Raw genomic sequence first — 14,267 nt, 5'->3', positions numbered from 1 at the left:
AAATAGGTAAAATTGTTATTTATTAAGGAAATAATTTGCTATATTTCTCTCGATCTTGATTATCTTGTTGTTTAACTTGCATTTCGAGGTTATTTAATTCTTTGGTAACAATGGGGATTAGAGATTTATCGAGTTGTATAACTTTTTCGAAATCCCTTTTCGCCGCCTCGACATTCCAAGCACCGACGTTCGCTTTGGCTCGTCGAAAATACGCCTTCACGTTATCTATAACCAAAATCGACATTTTCTCAAAACAAAAATGAATGTTAAAACTACTTTTTTTACCCTGCTATTAAAAAAATGACGTTAACGAGATAAAAAAACTCACTTTTATCTGATTTTAATACATTGGTACAGTGTTCGATCACCGAATAAAAGTCTCCTTCGTTCAGTTTACATTGGGCGTAATTTAATAAAATCGGAATTTTTTGTTTGTCCATTTCGTTCCATTCGACGTCGTGCGGTTTTTCCCTGGAAATTATTCACTAAAAACCCCGAAAAAAGTAAAATTTCCTCGATAATTACTTCAACATTAATTGTTCCAGTAAACCCAGAGCTTTAGCATATAAATCCGACGCTTTTTCATAATTCTTTTTTTTGTATTCCTCGTTTCCTTGTTCTTTTAATTTGGGGATCAATTCTAAACGTTCGTCCTCCCCCATTTGCCATGTTTCCCTCTCGTACGACTCTGGTTGTTCAACTTTTGTCACTTCTATGATAAATTCCATATCTGTGGGATCCTTTAAGTATTTATTCAAATCGTCGTAACCAATTCCTGTTGTCGAAAGAGACATGGCGCAAACGTGATGTTTTCTTTCCTCCGGAGGTCGATTCATGTCTCTTAACGTTTTCGAAACGAAAGGATATTGTAAACATAACTACAATATATGTTACCTATAATATCCCAATCGAAATAACCCAGACACTTACACTTTTATCGACCGTGAATTTAGCTACTTCGTTTACTGCCATTTTTTGTAATATAGCTTCCCAAACTTCGAGTTTAAACTTTTTTCCCAAGACTAATTCGAACGGTTTTCCTTTTAATAACCCTTTCGAATCGTCTAATAAAGTTTTTTCTTTATCGCACAGTCGTGCTTGAAAATGGAAATGAATCTGAAAATTTTTATCAATACATCCTAATATATAATAGATAAACAAACCTTTGTTCCATCTTTGAATGTTACCGATTTTGTTCCAGCGTATAGTGTTTCTTTCACGATAAGATCTTTTTCTGTAGCCATAAGGAAACAATTTGGGAAAATTTGTTTTTATCTTTTATTTATTATTAATCAGTGCTACTATAAACGTCACTGTCAAATGTCATTTAGCTTTGTTCGCTGTAGAAATACTGATCATGTTCTGTCATTAGATTTATGTGCGTTCATGGCGTACATTCGTAAAAATAGAACAATTAATAAGTAATTTGAATATTTTTTACATAAATACAAACATCCTTACGTTATTTTCATTCAAATAGTTAAAAAAATTTTCTGTCAAGTTCGATGTAGTTGTAATTCTATCTTTATCTTTCCTATTGATTTTCTTTTACTGTCACTTTTTAGTGTACAAATATTTCCAAAACGTCGCTTGAAACATTTATTGACAAGCATGCTAATAAATACAAAATGGAGTAAAATAAAAAAGAAGAATTTGTCAAATTTGATAGAAAAATGGAGTTGTTTCGCACAAATGATTTTTATATATTTGTTAACAGTGAATATTCTCTTTGGTGGGATCGTCATACAGGTGCTTTTATTCCAAAAACAGGTGAGTAGAAAATTTCATTTATAAGTGAATTGTAAACGCCCCCGGGATTAATTTCAAATGGAAAAATATGCTGTGTTTTTCCAGGATGGGATTTAACTGACGCTGACGATCCCGTATGTCTAGGAATATGTGACGGAATTATAGGTACAGTAGAACACTGTCCTTTATTCGATACACGATTATTACTTATAAAAGAAAGTCTTCCAGTAGGAAAATTACACGGGAATAATACGGTTTTTAAAATAAAAACTGTCGTTTTTTTACCTTTAAGTACGGAAAACGTCGATATTAATCTTTTACCTTGTCCCAAACATAAAACTATTGAGCCTAAACAAAATTTATTATTCGATATACAAAAAAATAGCGCGTTTACAAAAACTTGGGGTACTTTAAAAAATGCTGGTAATACTTTGAAATATACGACGCAACAAGCGGCGGCTTTAGCCACGTCGGGTATACAAAAGAATTTTAAGGAAAAAGAGAGATTTGAAAAACAGATTATCGACGAATTTTATAAAATATTTAACGATACTAATTCGTTTTATTACTCTCGCACGACGGATATTACTAATTCGTTACAGAGGTTATGTAATTTGGAAAAACAAAGTAATAATTCGGGATCCACGTGGAAAAATGTCGATAAAAGGTTTTTCTGGAACGATTATATGTTGAAAGACTTCATACAACCCGAGGTAAATCGAAAAAAAAATCGTTAAAATGTTGTTAATGTTAAAATTTTTTTAGAATCCTTTATTTGATCCTTGGATATTACCAATTATTCAAGGATATATTCAAATAGAGGACTGTAAGGTACAAATGGATAGGGATTTGGTTGAAACAAAAGAAAATCGTTACGATACGTTCACTTTATGTATTATATCGAGACGGAGTAAATACAGGGCCGGCACAAGGTATTTTTCCTACCCATATTAATGAATTTAAATCGTTTTATTTGATAAACGCTTATAGATATAAACGTAGGGGAGTCGACGACGACGGCGAAGTAGCAAATTACGTCGAAACCGAACAAATAATTTCTTATCAAACTCACGAGGTGTCGTTTGTTCAAGTTAGAGGCTCCGTACCTATTTATTGGTCCCAATTGGGGTATAAATATCGACCGCCGCCTCGGATCGATAAAGGTATGAGATAAAATCGGCGATTTTCGTCGTTTATTTTTTTGGCATAAACGTTTTAGGGGAAGCCGAAACTCGTATAGCCTTCGAGAAGCATTTCACGAAGGAAATTCACGCTTACGGCCCGATTTGCGTCGTTAATTTGATCGATCAAATTGGTAAAGAAAAAGTTATTTTCGACGCTTATTCTAATCACGTGTTTAACTACAACAGTCCTTTCGTTACGTACGCCACGTTCGATTTCCACGAGTATTGGTAAGTTGTACGTGCGAATCATTCGGTTTTGGACGATTTTTTTTGTTTTTAGTAGGGGGATGCATTTTGAAAACGTTTCAATACTCATAAACGCCCTCGGTGATATTTTACGCGACATGAATTATTGTTGGAGGGATAGTCAAGGTCATATTTGTTCGCAAAACGGCGTCTTCAGGGTGAATTGCATCGATTGCTTGGATAGAACTAACGTTGTTCAGGTGAGAATATGTTTGACTCTTTTCGACATTTTTTATTTTATTTAAATCTCTCTTGTACACCATAAAAACCCCTAAGTGTGTTTGTAATTTTTTTCTTTCTCTCTATTGGTTTTTGAATAACATTAGCATGAGTTATTGTACTGAGAAGCGCTGGAATTAATGTTTTTAAGAAGATACTTGGCCTGATAAACCAACAAGATCATTTTATTTGAAAATTCTTGGAAAGGGAAACCTCCAGATCTATTTTAATTGAGGATCCTTGGACAGAAATGCCTCCAAATCTATTTATACGAAGATCCGGGCACTGGAGAACAGAAAGATCCTTTTGTTTCAAGATTCATGCACTGGAAAGCCTCCAAATCTATTTTAATTGAAGATCTTTAGACAGGAAAGTCTCTAAATCCATTTATACAAAGATCCAGGCGCTGGAGAGTAGAAAGATCCGTTTTATCTCAAGATCCATGCACTGGAAAGCCTCCATATCCATTTTAAATGAAGATCCTTGGACAGGAAAGTCTCCAAATCCATTTATACGAAAATCCATGCACTGGAAAGAAAAAACTTGGGGGTGGAATCGATAATTGGATATTTATGTTAGAAATAATTCAAATAGTGTCCGAATGGAATTGATTGTCATTTGTATTGTATATTAGACGGCGATTGGTAAGGCAGTAATGGAAATCCAGTTCTGCAAATTGGGTTTAATATCGCCCGAAGGTGTTATTCCGAATAGCATCAAGAATACGTTTCAATTGTTATGGGCGAATAACGGTGACACCATAAGCAAACAATATGCCGGAACGAACGCGTTAAAGGTGAATAAGTTTTTGGAAAAACGTTTTATTTCAAAATTAAAATGAAAAAAAATTTATTCAGGGGGATTATACCAGGACGGGAGAAAGGAAATTTACGGGAATTATGAAGGACGGAATGAATTCCGCTAACAGGTAAGTCGATTTTTATGTAATTTCCTAATTTTTCTCGTGTAGAATTGTCGTTTGGTGAAACTTACTAGGAAACATAGAAAAGTATATAAAAAAACTTTTCTTAGTGTAGAATTGTCGTTTGGTGTAGACGATCCACAATATTGGCGGAAATGGACGAAAAATATATGAAAATAAATTTTTCTTGGTGTAGATTTGTCTAAAACACGAAAAAATACATAAAAATAGTTTTTTTCTTCGTGTAGAATGATCTTTTGGTGTACAAGATGTCCCATATTCGTAAAAATCACTAAGAAACATCGAAAAATTGATAAAGAATTTATTTTTCTTAGTGTATGATTGTCATTTTGAGTAAATGATATCCAGTATTGTTGAAAATGGAAGAAAAAGATACGAAAAGTATTTTTCTTAGTGTATAATTGTTGTTTGGTGTACCCAATTTTATTGAAAATGGCCGAAAAAATCTATAAAAACTGTATTTTTGTCCCAAACGTTGACCGATTGTTCAACACTGGCAGTTGTACCCTCAATATCCCAATCAATTGTATGACGCAAACAATTTCTTATTGTAGATATTACAAAAACCACTTCAAAGACACTGTACGTCAATATTGTTTAGATCTAATGCGAGGCGTCGAATTGAAAGAAGTTGAAATTCAAGATTTTTGGTTTAATTTACGTAAAATTGGTGGTATTGCTAACGAGATCCTGCCGAACGAAACGCCTTCGGTTGCACCCCATTTAGCGCTTCAACCGGAATTCGAATTAGCTAATGCCCTCTATCATATATTTAGGTCAGTTTTTATTCATGAAAAGACAAAAATTCTAAACGGAAAATAAACGTAAACTTACCGATATTTTTTAGTTCGTTTTATATAATAATAACTAATAATTTAATTGATTTGACCAATACTAACATATTTTTTTAATGTATTTATTGATATGGTGCAAAAAAAATAATGTTTACACGTCTTTTTTCAGTTTTTTTCATAATTCTCTTACGTTTGTTATTAATTAGTAGCCATATTTGTTTTATGTCAATCTTCTGTTTTTTTGATGTTTTATGTCATAGTCTACATCCATCTATATATCATTTAGTAATTTATTTTTAAATTTACGTCTTGTATATCAATTTTTTCATTCCATTTTGTCAAAATATTTCATTTTTAATTCGATTTTGTTCCAAAAAAATTCTAATAGTTATTTTACAATGACAAAAGGAATTTATACGAGAACAGCTACTTCAGTTATTCTTCTTCTGTTTTTGTTTAGGACATGTCATCCTTCTATATATATATATTTTTATCAATTTCTATCTAAAGTTGTTAAATTTATGCCTTTTATATATATTTTTGGGACTATTTTTTGAAATTATGCTGTTTTCAAATGTTTTGTTTCGTAAAAAACCAAATTTTTAATTTGATAGTGACAAACGAATAGTAACGAGAGTAAACGAATACATCTAACTTCTGACAACACAATCCGGTAACCTAACTTATTATAACGAACTTATTAGTTGAATTTTACAGACAATAATGGGAATAAAAGTGGTTTTTATACGTTAAAAACAAACTGAAACGAGGTAAATTCTTTTATTTCTAAAGTTTCTTTTCTTTTTCCACTCGAAATCTACAATAAAAACATATTTTTTGTTAAATTACTTGCAGATATTATCTCAGTAGATTTAAGGATACGACTAGACAAGCTACAATAGATTTAATGTTGGGTACGTTGAAAAATTAACTAACCCTAACATTATATAAAGTTCTTAAATCAAATATTTAGGTAATTACGTACCGGAAGACATATTCAATGAAACCAAAGCATCCCAATACGAAGAAGACAATTTCATTACAGCCGAACACGTAAAACTTCTCATAGAAGATTGTAAGAAGATGTTGATAAATCAACCGGAAGAGGTAGTCGGCGCATGGGGCCTAATAAATGCCGATCCGTTCACTGGCGATCCCAACGAAACCGAAATGGACTCCATATTGATACTAACTCGCGATTATTATTTCGTTGCCGATTACGACGATCAAGTCGATAAAGTTACCAATTATCAGAAGGTGATGTTGAGAGATGTGGTTTTATTGGAATTCGGTATGGCCGAATCGAATGTTTCTTTATTTAAATCTTCGAAACACAGGTATTGCATCAGGATAAATTATAAGGTGCAAGGTGGTAGCGGGTATTATCACATGTTTAGATCGACGAGTTTTAGATTTTTCAATAATATGGCCGTTGTTATTAAAAATTTGGAAGAGGAAATCGGTGAGTACGATTTTTATTAAAATTTTACATAATTTTTACTGCACACTGTATGTTGAATTAATAGTTTCGTTACTGATATTGTTTGGATTCAGTTTTTTAATAATTTTGTTTCCAATTTTCCACATTTTTTCGAAAAAAATTTTTAATTATTTATTATTGTATACGAGGGTCGATTGAAAAGTTTTATGTCTATTAAGAATATGGTTGTAAAATGACGTAATTTTTTGTTTTTATGGTAAAATGTTTAATAAAAAGTGAAAATTATCTTAAATTTTTCCGTCAGATGTTCAATTAAATTGAATTATTGATTTTTATGACGATTTTATCAACATACATTTCAATTTTTCTACATACCCTTGTATGTATACTTGTAAGTATACTGTAGTAAAATAGTTTTTTGTTTTTATGATTAAATATTTGATAAAAAATGAAAATTATCAAAATAAGTCTCAATTTCAAACAATAAAGATAATTATAAACATGTTCAAACGTATCCTTTCTCTGCGCTTCAGAATCCTTGAAGTCGATTTGCGAAGGATTCCTTGTGGCGATGGAAATTTGCGGATTACCCCTAATTCCATTCGTTCAAGGGCAAGCGTTGGATAGACGAAAATCGAAAGTTATTAGCAGCGGTAGGTCTTATACTAACATCTACTTAGATATAACTTTACCACAAATGACTCGAAATGTTTCCGAAAGTCAATTGTTATCTTTAAAGAACGTCGGTGAGTATGGTACGATATCGATTATTGTTTTAGAGTAATCGCTTTTGATACGTTCCCAACTCGCTTTAACAATACCCGCTTAACCGCTCGCTGTAGTAGTGTAATAATCTATCGACAGCGACATATTGCGAAAATCCCATCGACTGCGCCATATCGTTGAAATCCTATTAACTGCGCCAATTCGAAAATATTCTATTAGCTGCGCCATATTGCGGAAATACTATCGACTGCGCCAATTCGAGAAGATGCTGTTGATTGCGTCAAATCAAATTACTCTTCTTGGCTGCGCAATTTCGAAAATAATTATGCAAATTGGAAAAAATTCTGCGCAAATTCGAAAATTTCCCAACGGCTAATCAATATCGCGAAAATCCTAATGGCTGCGCCAATTCGAAAATGTCCTATTCGGTGCGTCAAACCGATAAAATCATGTTGACTGCGCAAATTCGAAAAAAATTTGCGCAAATTCGAAAAAAATCGCGCAAATTCGAAATTTTTCCAGCGGCTACTCAACATCACGAAAATCCTATTGACTGCGCCAATTCGAAAATGTCCTATTCGGTGCGTCAAACCGATAAGATCATGTTGACTGCGCCATTTCAAAGAAATTTTGGCTGCGCAAATTCGAAAACATTTTTGCGCAAATTCGAAAATTTCCCAGCGGCTACTCAATATCACGAAAATCCTATTGACCGCGCCAATTCGAAAATGTCCTATTCGGTGCGTCAAACCGATAAAATCATGTTGACTGCGCCATTTCAAAGAAATTTTGGCCGCGCAAATTAAAAAAAAACAGCGCAAATTCGAAAATTTCCCAACGGCTACTCAATATCGCGAAAATCCTATTGACTGCGCCAATTCGAAAATGTCCTATTCGGTGCGTCAAACCGATAAAATCATGTTGACTGCGCAAATTCGAAAAAAATTGCGCAAATTCGAAATTTTCCCAGCGGCTACTCAACATCACGAAAATCCTATCGACTGCGCCAATTCGAAAATGTGCTATTCGGTGCGTCAAACCGATAAGATCATGTTGACTGCGCCATTTCAAAGAAATTTTGGCTGCGCAAATTCGAAAACATTTTTGCGCAAATTCGAAAATTTCCCAGCGGCTACTCAATATCACGAAAATCCTATTGACTGCACCAATTCGAAAATGTCCTATTCGGTGCGTCAAACCGATAAAATCATGTTGGCTGCGCAAATTCGAAAAAAATTGCGCAAATTCGAAAATTTTCTAGCGGCTACACTCAACATCACGAAATTCTTATTGACTGCGCCAATTCGAAAATGTCCTATTCGGTGCGTCAAACCGATAAAATCATGTTGACTGCGCCATTTCAAAGAAATTTTGGCTGCGCAAATTCGAAAAAAATTGCGCAAATTCGAAAAAAATTTCCGCAAATTCGAAAATTTCCCAACGGCTACTCAATATCACGATAATCCTATTGACCGCGCCAATTTTGAAAATATCTTGTTGATTGCGCCACATTAAATAAATCTTGTTCGCGGCGCAAATTAGAAAGTAATCTATTGATTGTCCAAATTCGAAAATATCCCATCGTCTGCCACATGTCGCAAAAATTCGATTGAATGCGTAAATTCGAAAATATCACTGTGCCAATCTGAGAAAATCCTGTTGACTGCGCCAATTTGAAAGTATCCTGTCGCCTGCGCCAATAACCCCCCCCCCCCTTTCCCCTTAGTGTATTAGAGAAGCACGACTCATATTTCACAGTAGTTTGTCCAATTATTCATTCATTTGATTAGTTTCATATCCATTTTATGTATTTGAGAAATATTTTAAGGATCCAAGGCGATATCTAACGTCACCGAACAATTTTCCAAACTCAATAAAATCGGCAACAGTTTCAAAACGAGCAAATTCAAACCGAAACCGAAATTTGTCGTCGGGCAAAAGCCGAAAAACGAAACTTCCAGTGATTCGGACGAAGAATACGAAACTTCCATCTTCCAACCAGACATACAAACTGGTATTTTACCTCACGCCGTAGATTCATCTACAAACAGAACTATCGAACAAGGTGAGTCGAATTGAGCGCATCGCCACTCGGAACGAAAACAACAAACTCCGAATTATTATAGGTTTGGAAATGACCGAAGATATAATCGATTTACCTCAAAAAGTTGATACGTTTTTACCGAGCGTAGGAATAGTCATGGGCAAAAAAACCGATCCGGCGAACCTGTTGGAACAACGACGGAATTTATTGAGTCGAGCGGGTTCCTCCCATATGGACGATATTCAATTATCTAGTATAATGCAGAGCGTTTCCATCAGTTCCGGTTTGAATCCGACGCCGGAAATTCGAATTAATTCAGAAAATACGTCTGATTATTGTAACAAAAATTCCAATTTGGATAAAAAGCTCAGTAAATCGTCTTTGGAATTTAATGACATTAAAGACAAGGTTTGTAGTTGTGATTTGTATGAAATATCCTGTTAACCGTCCCAAATTACATCCTACTTACTTTTCCATAACAAATTTATCCCATTGACTGCGCCATAATTATTTCTATGCTATTGACTGCGCCATTTATAATTTATCCCATTGACTGCGCCATAATTATTTCTATCCTATTGACTGCGCCATTTATAATTTATCCCATTGACTGCGCCACAATTATTTCTATCCTATTGACTGCGCCATTTATAATTTATCCCATTGACTGCGCCATAATTATTTCTATCCTATTGACTGCGCCATTTATAATTTATCCCATTGACTGCGCCATAATTATTTCTATCCTATTGACTGCGCCATTTATAATTTATCCCATTGACTGCGCCATAATTATTTCTATCCTATTGACCTCGCCATTTATAATTTATCCCATTGACTGCGCCATAATTATTTCTATCCTATTGACTGCGCCATTTATAATTTATCCCATTGACTGCGCCATAATTATTTCTATCCTATTGACTGCTCCATAATTATTTCTATCCTATTGACTGCGCCATAATTATTTCTATCCTATTGACTGCTCCATAATTATTTCTATCCTATTGACTGCGCCATTTATAATTTATCCCATTGACTGCGCCATTTATCCTGTCGCATCGAATTTATTCGGACTGACATTTTGTAGGTAGAGTACAAGCAGATCGATAGATCCACATCGGATTACGATGTTCAATTGAACATAACGCAGTCCCAGAGTGAATCAGCTCTAAAGAAATTGAACGTGACTTCTCTAGAGACCACCAAAGATCTGGTAAGAAATCTTATCGAATTAGGTGGTTTGTCCGAAAAGCTTTCCGATCTGTACGAAAAATCACTTTTTGTCGAATCTGGTGCATAAAATGGCTTAATTTCGGAATCTTTTCAGACAAACTTTTTTCTTTCTTTGGTTTTTCAAATTTGTATTTTCTAAAGGTATTATCGCCGTTGAGTAAATTGGCTAAGGGCGTTCAAAACATCGGAGCAAATTTTGATCCTCGAAAATTCAGCGGGCAAGTTCGGCACGTTTCCGAAAAGGAAATGGAGGAGCATAAGAAGTTGCAACAACGTTGGCAGAATAGTAAAACTAGATTGATAGCGCTTTAGATCGATTGTCATCACTTTAAAAAAAATTTTTTTTTTTCAATACTCTAGATCAGTATTATTTGAAATTTTCTATTTCCGTGATGGCAATTTCGTAAATTGGGTCGAATTCTCAAAAAAAAAAGAATAGTGATATTCAAATATTATTATATATTACGTACTTAATTTTTTTTTTATCAATTTTTGCGAAAAATTAGAATTAAAATACTGGAAAAAAGTAAAATGTGTCCCCCGAGGACCAAAACATGTTGGTATATTTAAAAAAATACGAAAATATAATATTTATTACTCCTTCTGGGACATTCTGTAGTTTCTTAGTTAGTTCATTGACTTATTATGCTTTATTATGTTATTTGATGTTCTTTAAATCTTTTAGTCGCTGTGCTCGTAGTTTGTCCTATATATACAAACGTCTTAGATGAAGTTTGACATAAATTTTTCTAAAAATTTGAACTTTTTCTTGTATTTTTCTTCTAAATTTCATTGTATTCTGTGATTTATTGTTGAATTAATCGTAAATTTACATTGAAAAAATGATTCCGACTTTACAAGAAATTTATTTATAGCTTGAATTGAATTTTTAAATATTTATTGAATTAGTTGAATTTTTTAAATGAATTTGTTTAAATGAATATAGCAGTTACCAGTGTAAGTGATACAATATTAGTAAAAAATCATTTGCTTATAAAGCATACATCTAGTTCGATGAAACGGCCGAATACAAAATTAACTTTCATCATTCTATTGAAAAATACGTTCAACTTCTGAGATATCCCATTGACTGCGCCAATTTGGAGTTATCCTATTGACTGCGCCATATCGTGAAAATCCTATTGGCTGCGCCAATTTGGAGTTATCCTATTGACTGCGCCATATCGTGAAAATCCTATTGGCTGCGCCAATTTGGAGTTAGCCTATTGACTGCGCCATATCGTAAAAAGCCTGTTGACTGCCCTATATCGAAAAATTTCCATCGATTTCGTCTTGGTTAATTTATTCTATGTAATGCGTCATATCGACAATACAAAATTAACTTTCATCATTCTATTGAAAAATACGTTCAACTTCTGAGATATTCCATTGACTGCGCCAATTTGGAGTTATCCTATTGACTGCGCCATATCGTGAAAATCCTATTGGCTGCGCCAATTTGGAGTTATCCTATTGACTGCGCCATATCGTAAAAAGCCTGTTGACTGCCCTATATCGAAAAATTTCCATCGATTTCGTCTTGGTTAATTTATTCTATGTAATGCGTCATGTCGACAATACAAAATTAACTTTCATCATTCTATTGAAAAATACGTTCAACTTCTGAGATATTCCATTGACTGCGCCAATTTGGAGTTATCCTATTAACTGCGCCATATCGTGAAAATCCTATTGGCTGCGCCAATTTGGAGTTAGCCTATTGACTGCGCCATATCGTAAAAAGCCTGTTGACTGCCCTATATCGAAAAATTTCCATCGATTTCGTCTTGGTTAATTTATTCTATGTAATGCGTCATGTCGACAATACAAAATTAACTTTCATCATTCTATTGAAAAATACGTTCAACTTCTGAGATATTCCATTGACTGCGCCAATTTGGAGTTATCCTATTAACTGCGCCATATCGTGAAAATCCTATTGGCTGCGCCAATTTGGAGTTAGCCTATTGACTGCGCCATATCGTAAAAAGCCTGTTGACTGCCCTATATCGAAAAATTTCCATCGATTTCGTCTTGGTTAATTTATTCTATGTAATGCGTCATGTCGACAATACAAAATTAACTTTCATCATTCTATTGAAAAATACGTTCAACTTCTGAGATATTCCATTGACTGCGCCAATTTGGAGTTATCCTATTGACTGCGCCATATCGTGAAAATCCTATTGGCTGCGCCAATTTGGAGTTATCCTATTGACTGCGCCATATCGTGAAAATCCTATTAGCTGCGCCAATTTGGAGTTAGCCTATTGACTGCGCCATATCGTAAAAAGCCTGTTGACTGCCCTATATCGAAAAATTTCCATCGATTTCGTCTTGGTTAATTTATTCTATGTAATGCGTCATGTCGACAAGATCCTAATGACTGCGCCATAAAAAGACTGCTTCATGATATTTTTATCATACCGATTCCTCAACTCGAAAATATCCCGTAGACTGCGCCACATCAAATACATATCATTTACTCCGCTCAATCTGAAATATCCTATTGATTGCGCCATTTAAAATTTATCCTATTGACTGCGCCATTTAAAATTTATCCTATTGACTGCGCCATTTAAAATTTATCCTGTTGACTGCGCCGTTTATCATTGTCTTATTAACTGCTTTGGCTTGATGATTGAGTTGTTTGTTAGGAACGTGTTTTTTAATATAGTATTTTATGAAAAATAGGGAACAAAAGTACGACTGAAAAATGTAGAACTTCCATTTTTGGGTATTTAGCTGTTTCATGGTTGTTTCGACTTTTGCTTTATTGATTTTTTAGTGTTTTAGCTAAAAATTAGGACTAGATAGTATGGTTCCATTTCATAATGGATTTTTAGTCGCGGCGTGGTTTTTTAATACAAATATATTTCAATGAATATTTTTGGAAATTTTAATTCAACAAATATATAAAATTTTACGATTTTTTACATATTTATCAAATTTGTTTTCAAAAAACCCGGTATACATTATTAATATTTCGAATTTCATAAAAATATTCATTGAAATTTGAGGTTATTAGAAAATTAGTGGAAAAAAAATGTAACGCGTCAATTATTAAGATACACAATAAAGCAAAATGCAATTGAAATTTTTGTTTTATTTTCCTAAATCATTCAACGAAAATGTTCCCGATCATATAAAAAAAAATCAACCTAACAAAAAAAATTCTTTCAAGAAGTTTTGTACCACCCCCGGTAACACAACAATTCTACTTCAACGTTATAAGCATTGCGCCGTAATTGTTGATGTCATAAAACGCAAGAAGAAAACTGCACGCTTAAATAGTCGTATCCACTATTCCTTAATAGATGGCGCCACAATTAAAATTTACCGGTTACATAACAATTCCATCGCATTAGCATTGAGCTATCATAAAATGCGAGAAGAAAACTACACATTTGAATAGAAGTATTTACTATTGCTTAATAGATGTCGCCACATGGTATATTAGCGAGCTATAGGTAAAAGGTGGACGAATATAATTATAATTTTGATACAATCAGCAGTCAAATAGACAAAACAGGGTCCCTAATTGAAATATTTTTAAAAATTCATTCAATAGTCACATTTATAATACAGAAATATTAAAATGTCTATATACATAATTTTAAGGTTATGTCAGCGATCTTCATATGTAATAATCTACTTTTTTATAATCCAATTATTCTCCTCCCTC

The 14,267-nt window shown here is 33.6% G+C and overlaps 2 protein-coding genes across 6 annotated transcripts; one reads left to right on the top strand and one right to left on the bottom strand.

Moving 5' to 3' along the window:
* Positions 1-3: 3 nt before the first annotated feature.
* LOC130444272 (AH receptor-interacting protein) lies at positions 4-1,325 on the bottom strand. Its single transcript, XM_056779341.1, has 5 exons — positions 1,164-1,325; positions 931-1,116; positions 526-878; positions 329-471; positions 4-225 (listed from the first exon to the last, which is right to left on the bottom strand). Exons 1-5 carry the CDS (start codon positions 1,242-1,244, stop codon positions 23-25), a joined length of 966 nt encoding a protein of 321 aa, XP_056635319.1. The 5' UTR covers positions 1,245-1,325; the 3' UTR covers positions 4-22.
* Positions 1,326-1,622: 297 nt separating this feature from the next.
* LOC130444201 (phosphatidylinositide phosphatase SAC2) lies at positions 1,623-13,679 on the top strand. Of its 5 annotated transcripts, none has more exons than XM_056779253.1 (16): positions 1,623-1,770; positions 1,855-2,462; positions 2,515-2,681; positions 2,740-2,912; positions 2,969-3,161; positions 3,214-3,379; positions 4,033-4,194; positions 4,256-4,326; positions 4,896-5,117; positions 5,991-6,049; positions 6,109-6,597; positions 7,110-7,229; positions 9,131-9,367; positions 9,429-9,754; positions 10,437-10,562; positions 10,724-13,679. In XM_056779253.1, exons 1-16 carry the CDS (start codon positions 1,674-1,676, stop codon positions 10,892-10,894), a joined length of 3,387 nt encoding a protein of 1,128 aa, XP_056635231.1. In that variant the 5' UTR covers positions 1,623-1,673; the 3' UTR covers positions 10,895-13,679. The 5 variants fall into 5 exon arrangements, with proteins under 5 accessions (XP_056635231.1, XP_056635230.1, XP_056635234.1 ...); XM_056779252.1 differs by having other exon boundaries at positions 7,110-7,322; XM_056779256.1 differs by lacking the exon at positions 1,855-2,462 and having other exon boundaries at positions 7,110-7,322.
* The last annotated feature ends 588 nt before the right edge of the window (positions 13,680-14,267 follow it).

The sequence above is a fragment of the Diorhabda sublineata genome, chromosome 5 (genome assembly GCF_026230105.1).
Source record: "Diorhabda sublineata isolate icDioSubl1.1 chromosome 5, icDioSubl1.1, whole genome shotgun sequence".
Taxonomy (NCBI): domain Eukaryota; kingdom Metazoa; phylum Arthropoda; class Insecta; order Coleoptera; family Chrysomelidae; genus Diorhabda; species Diorhabda sublineata.
This window is presented reverse-complemented; position numbering and strand designations above follow the sequence as displayed.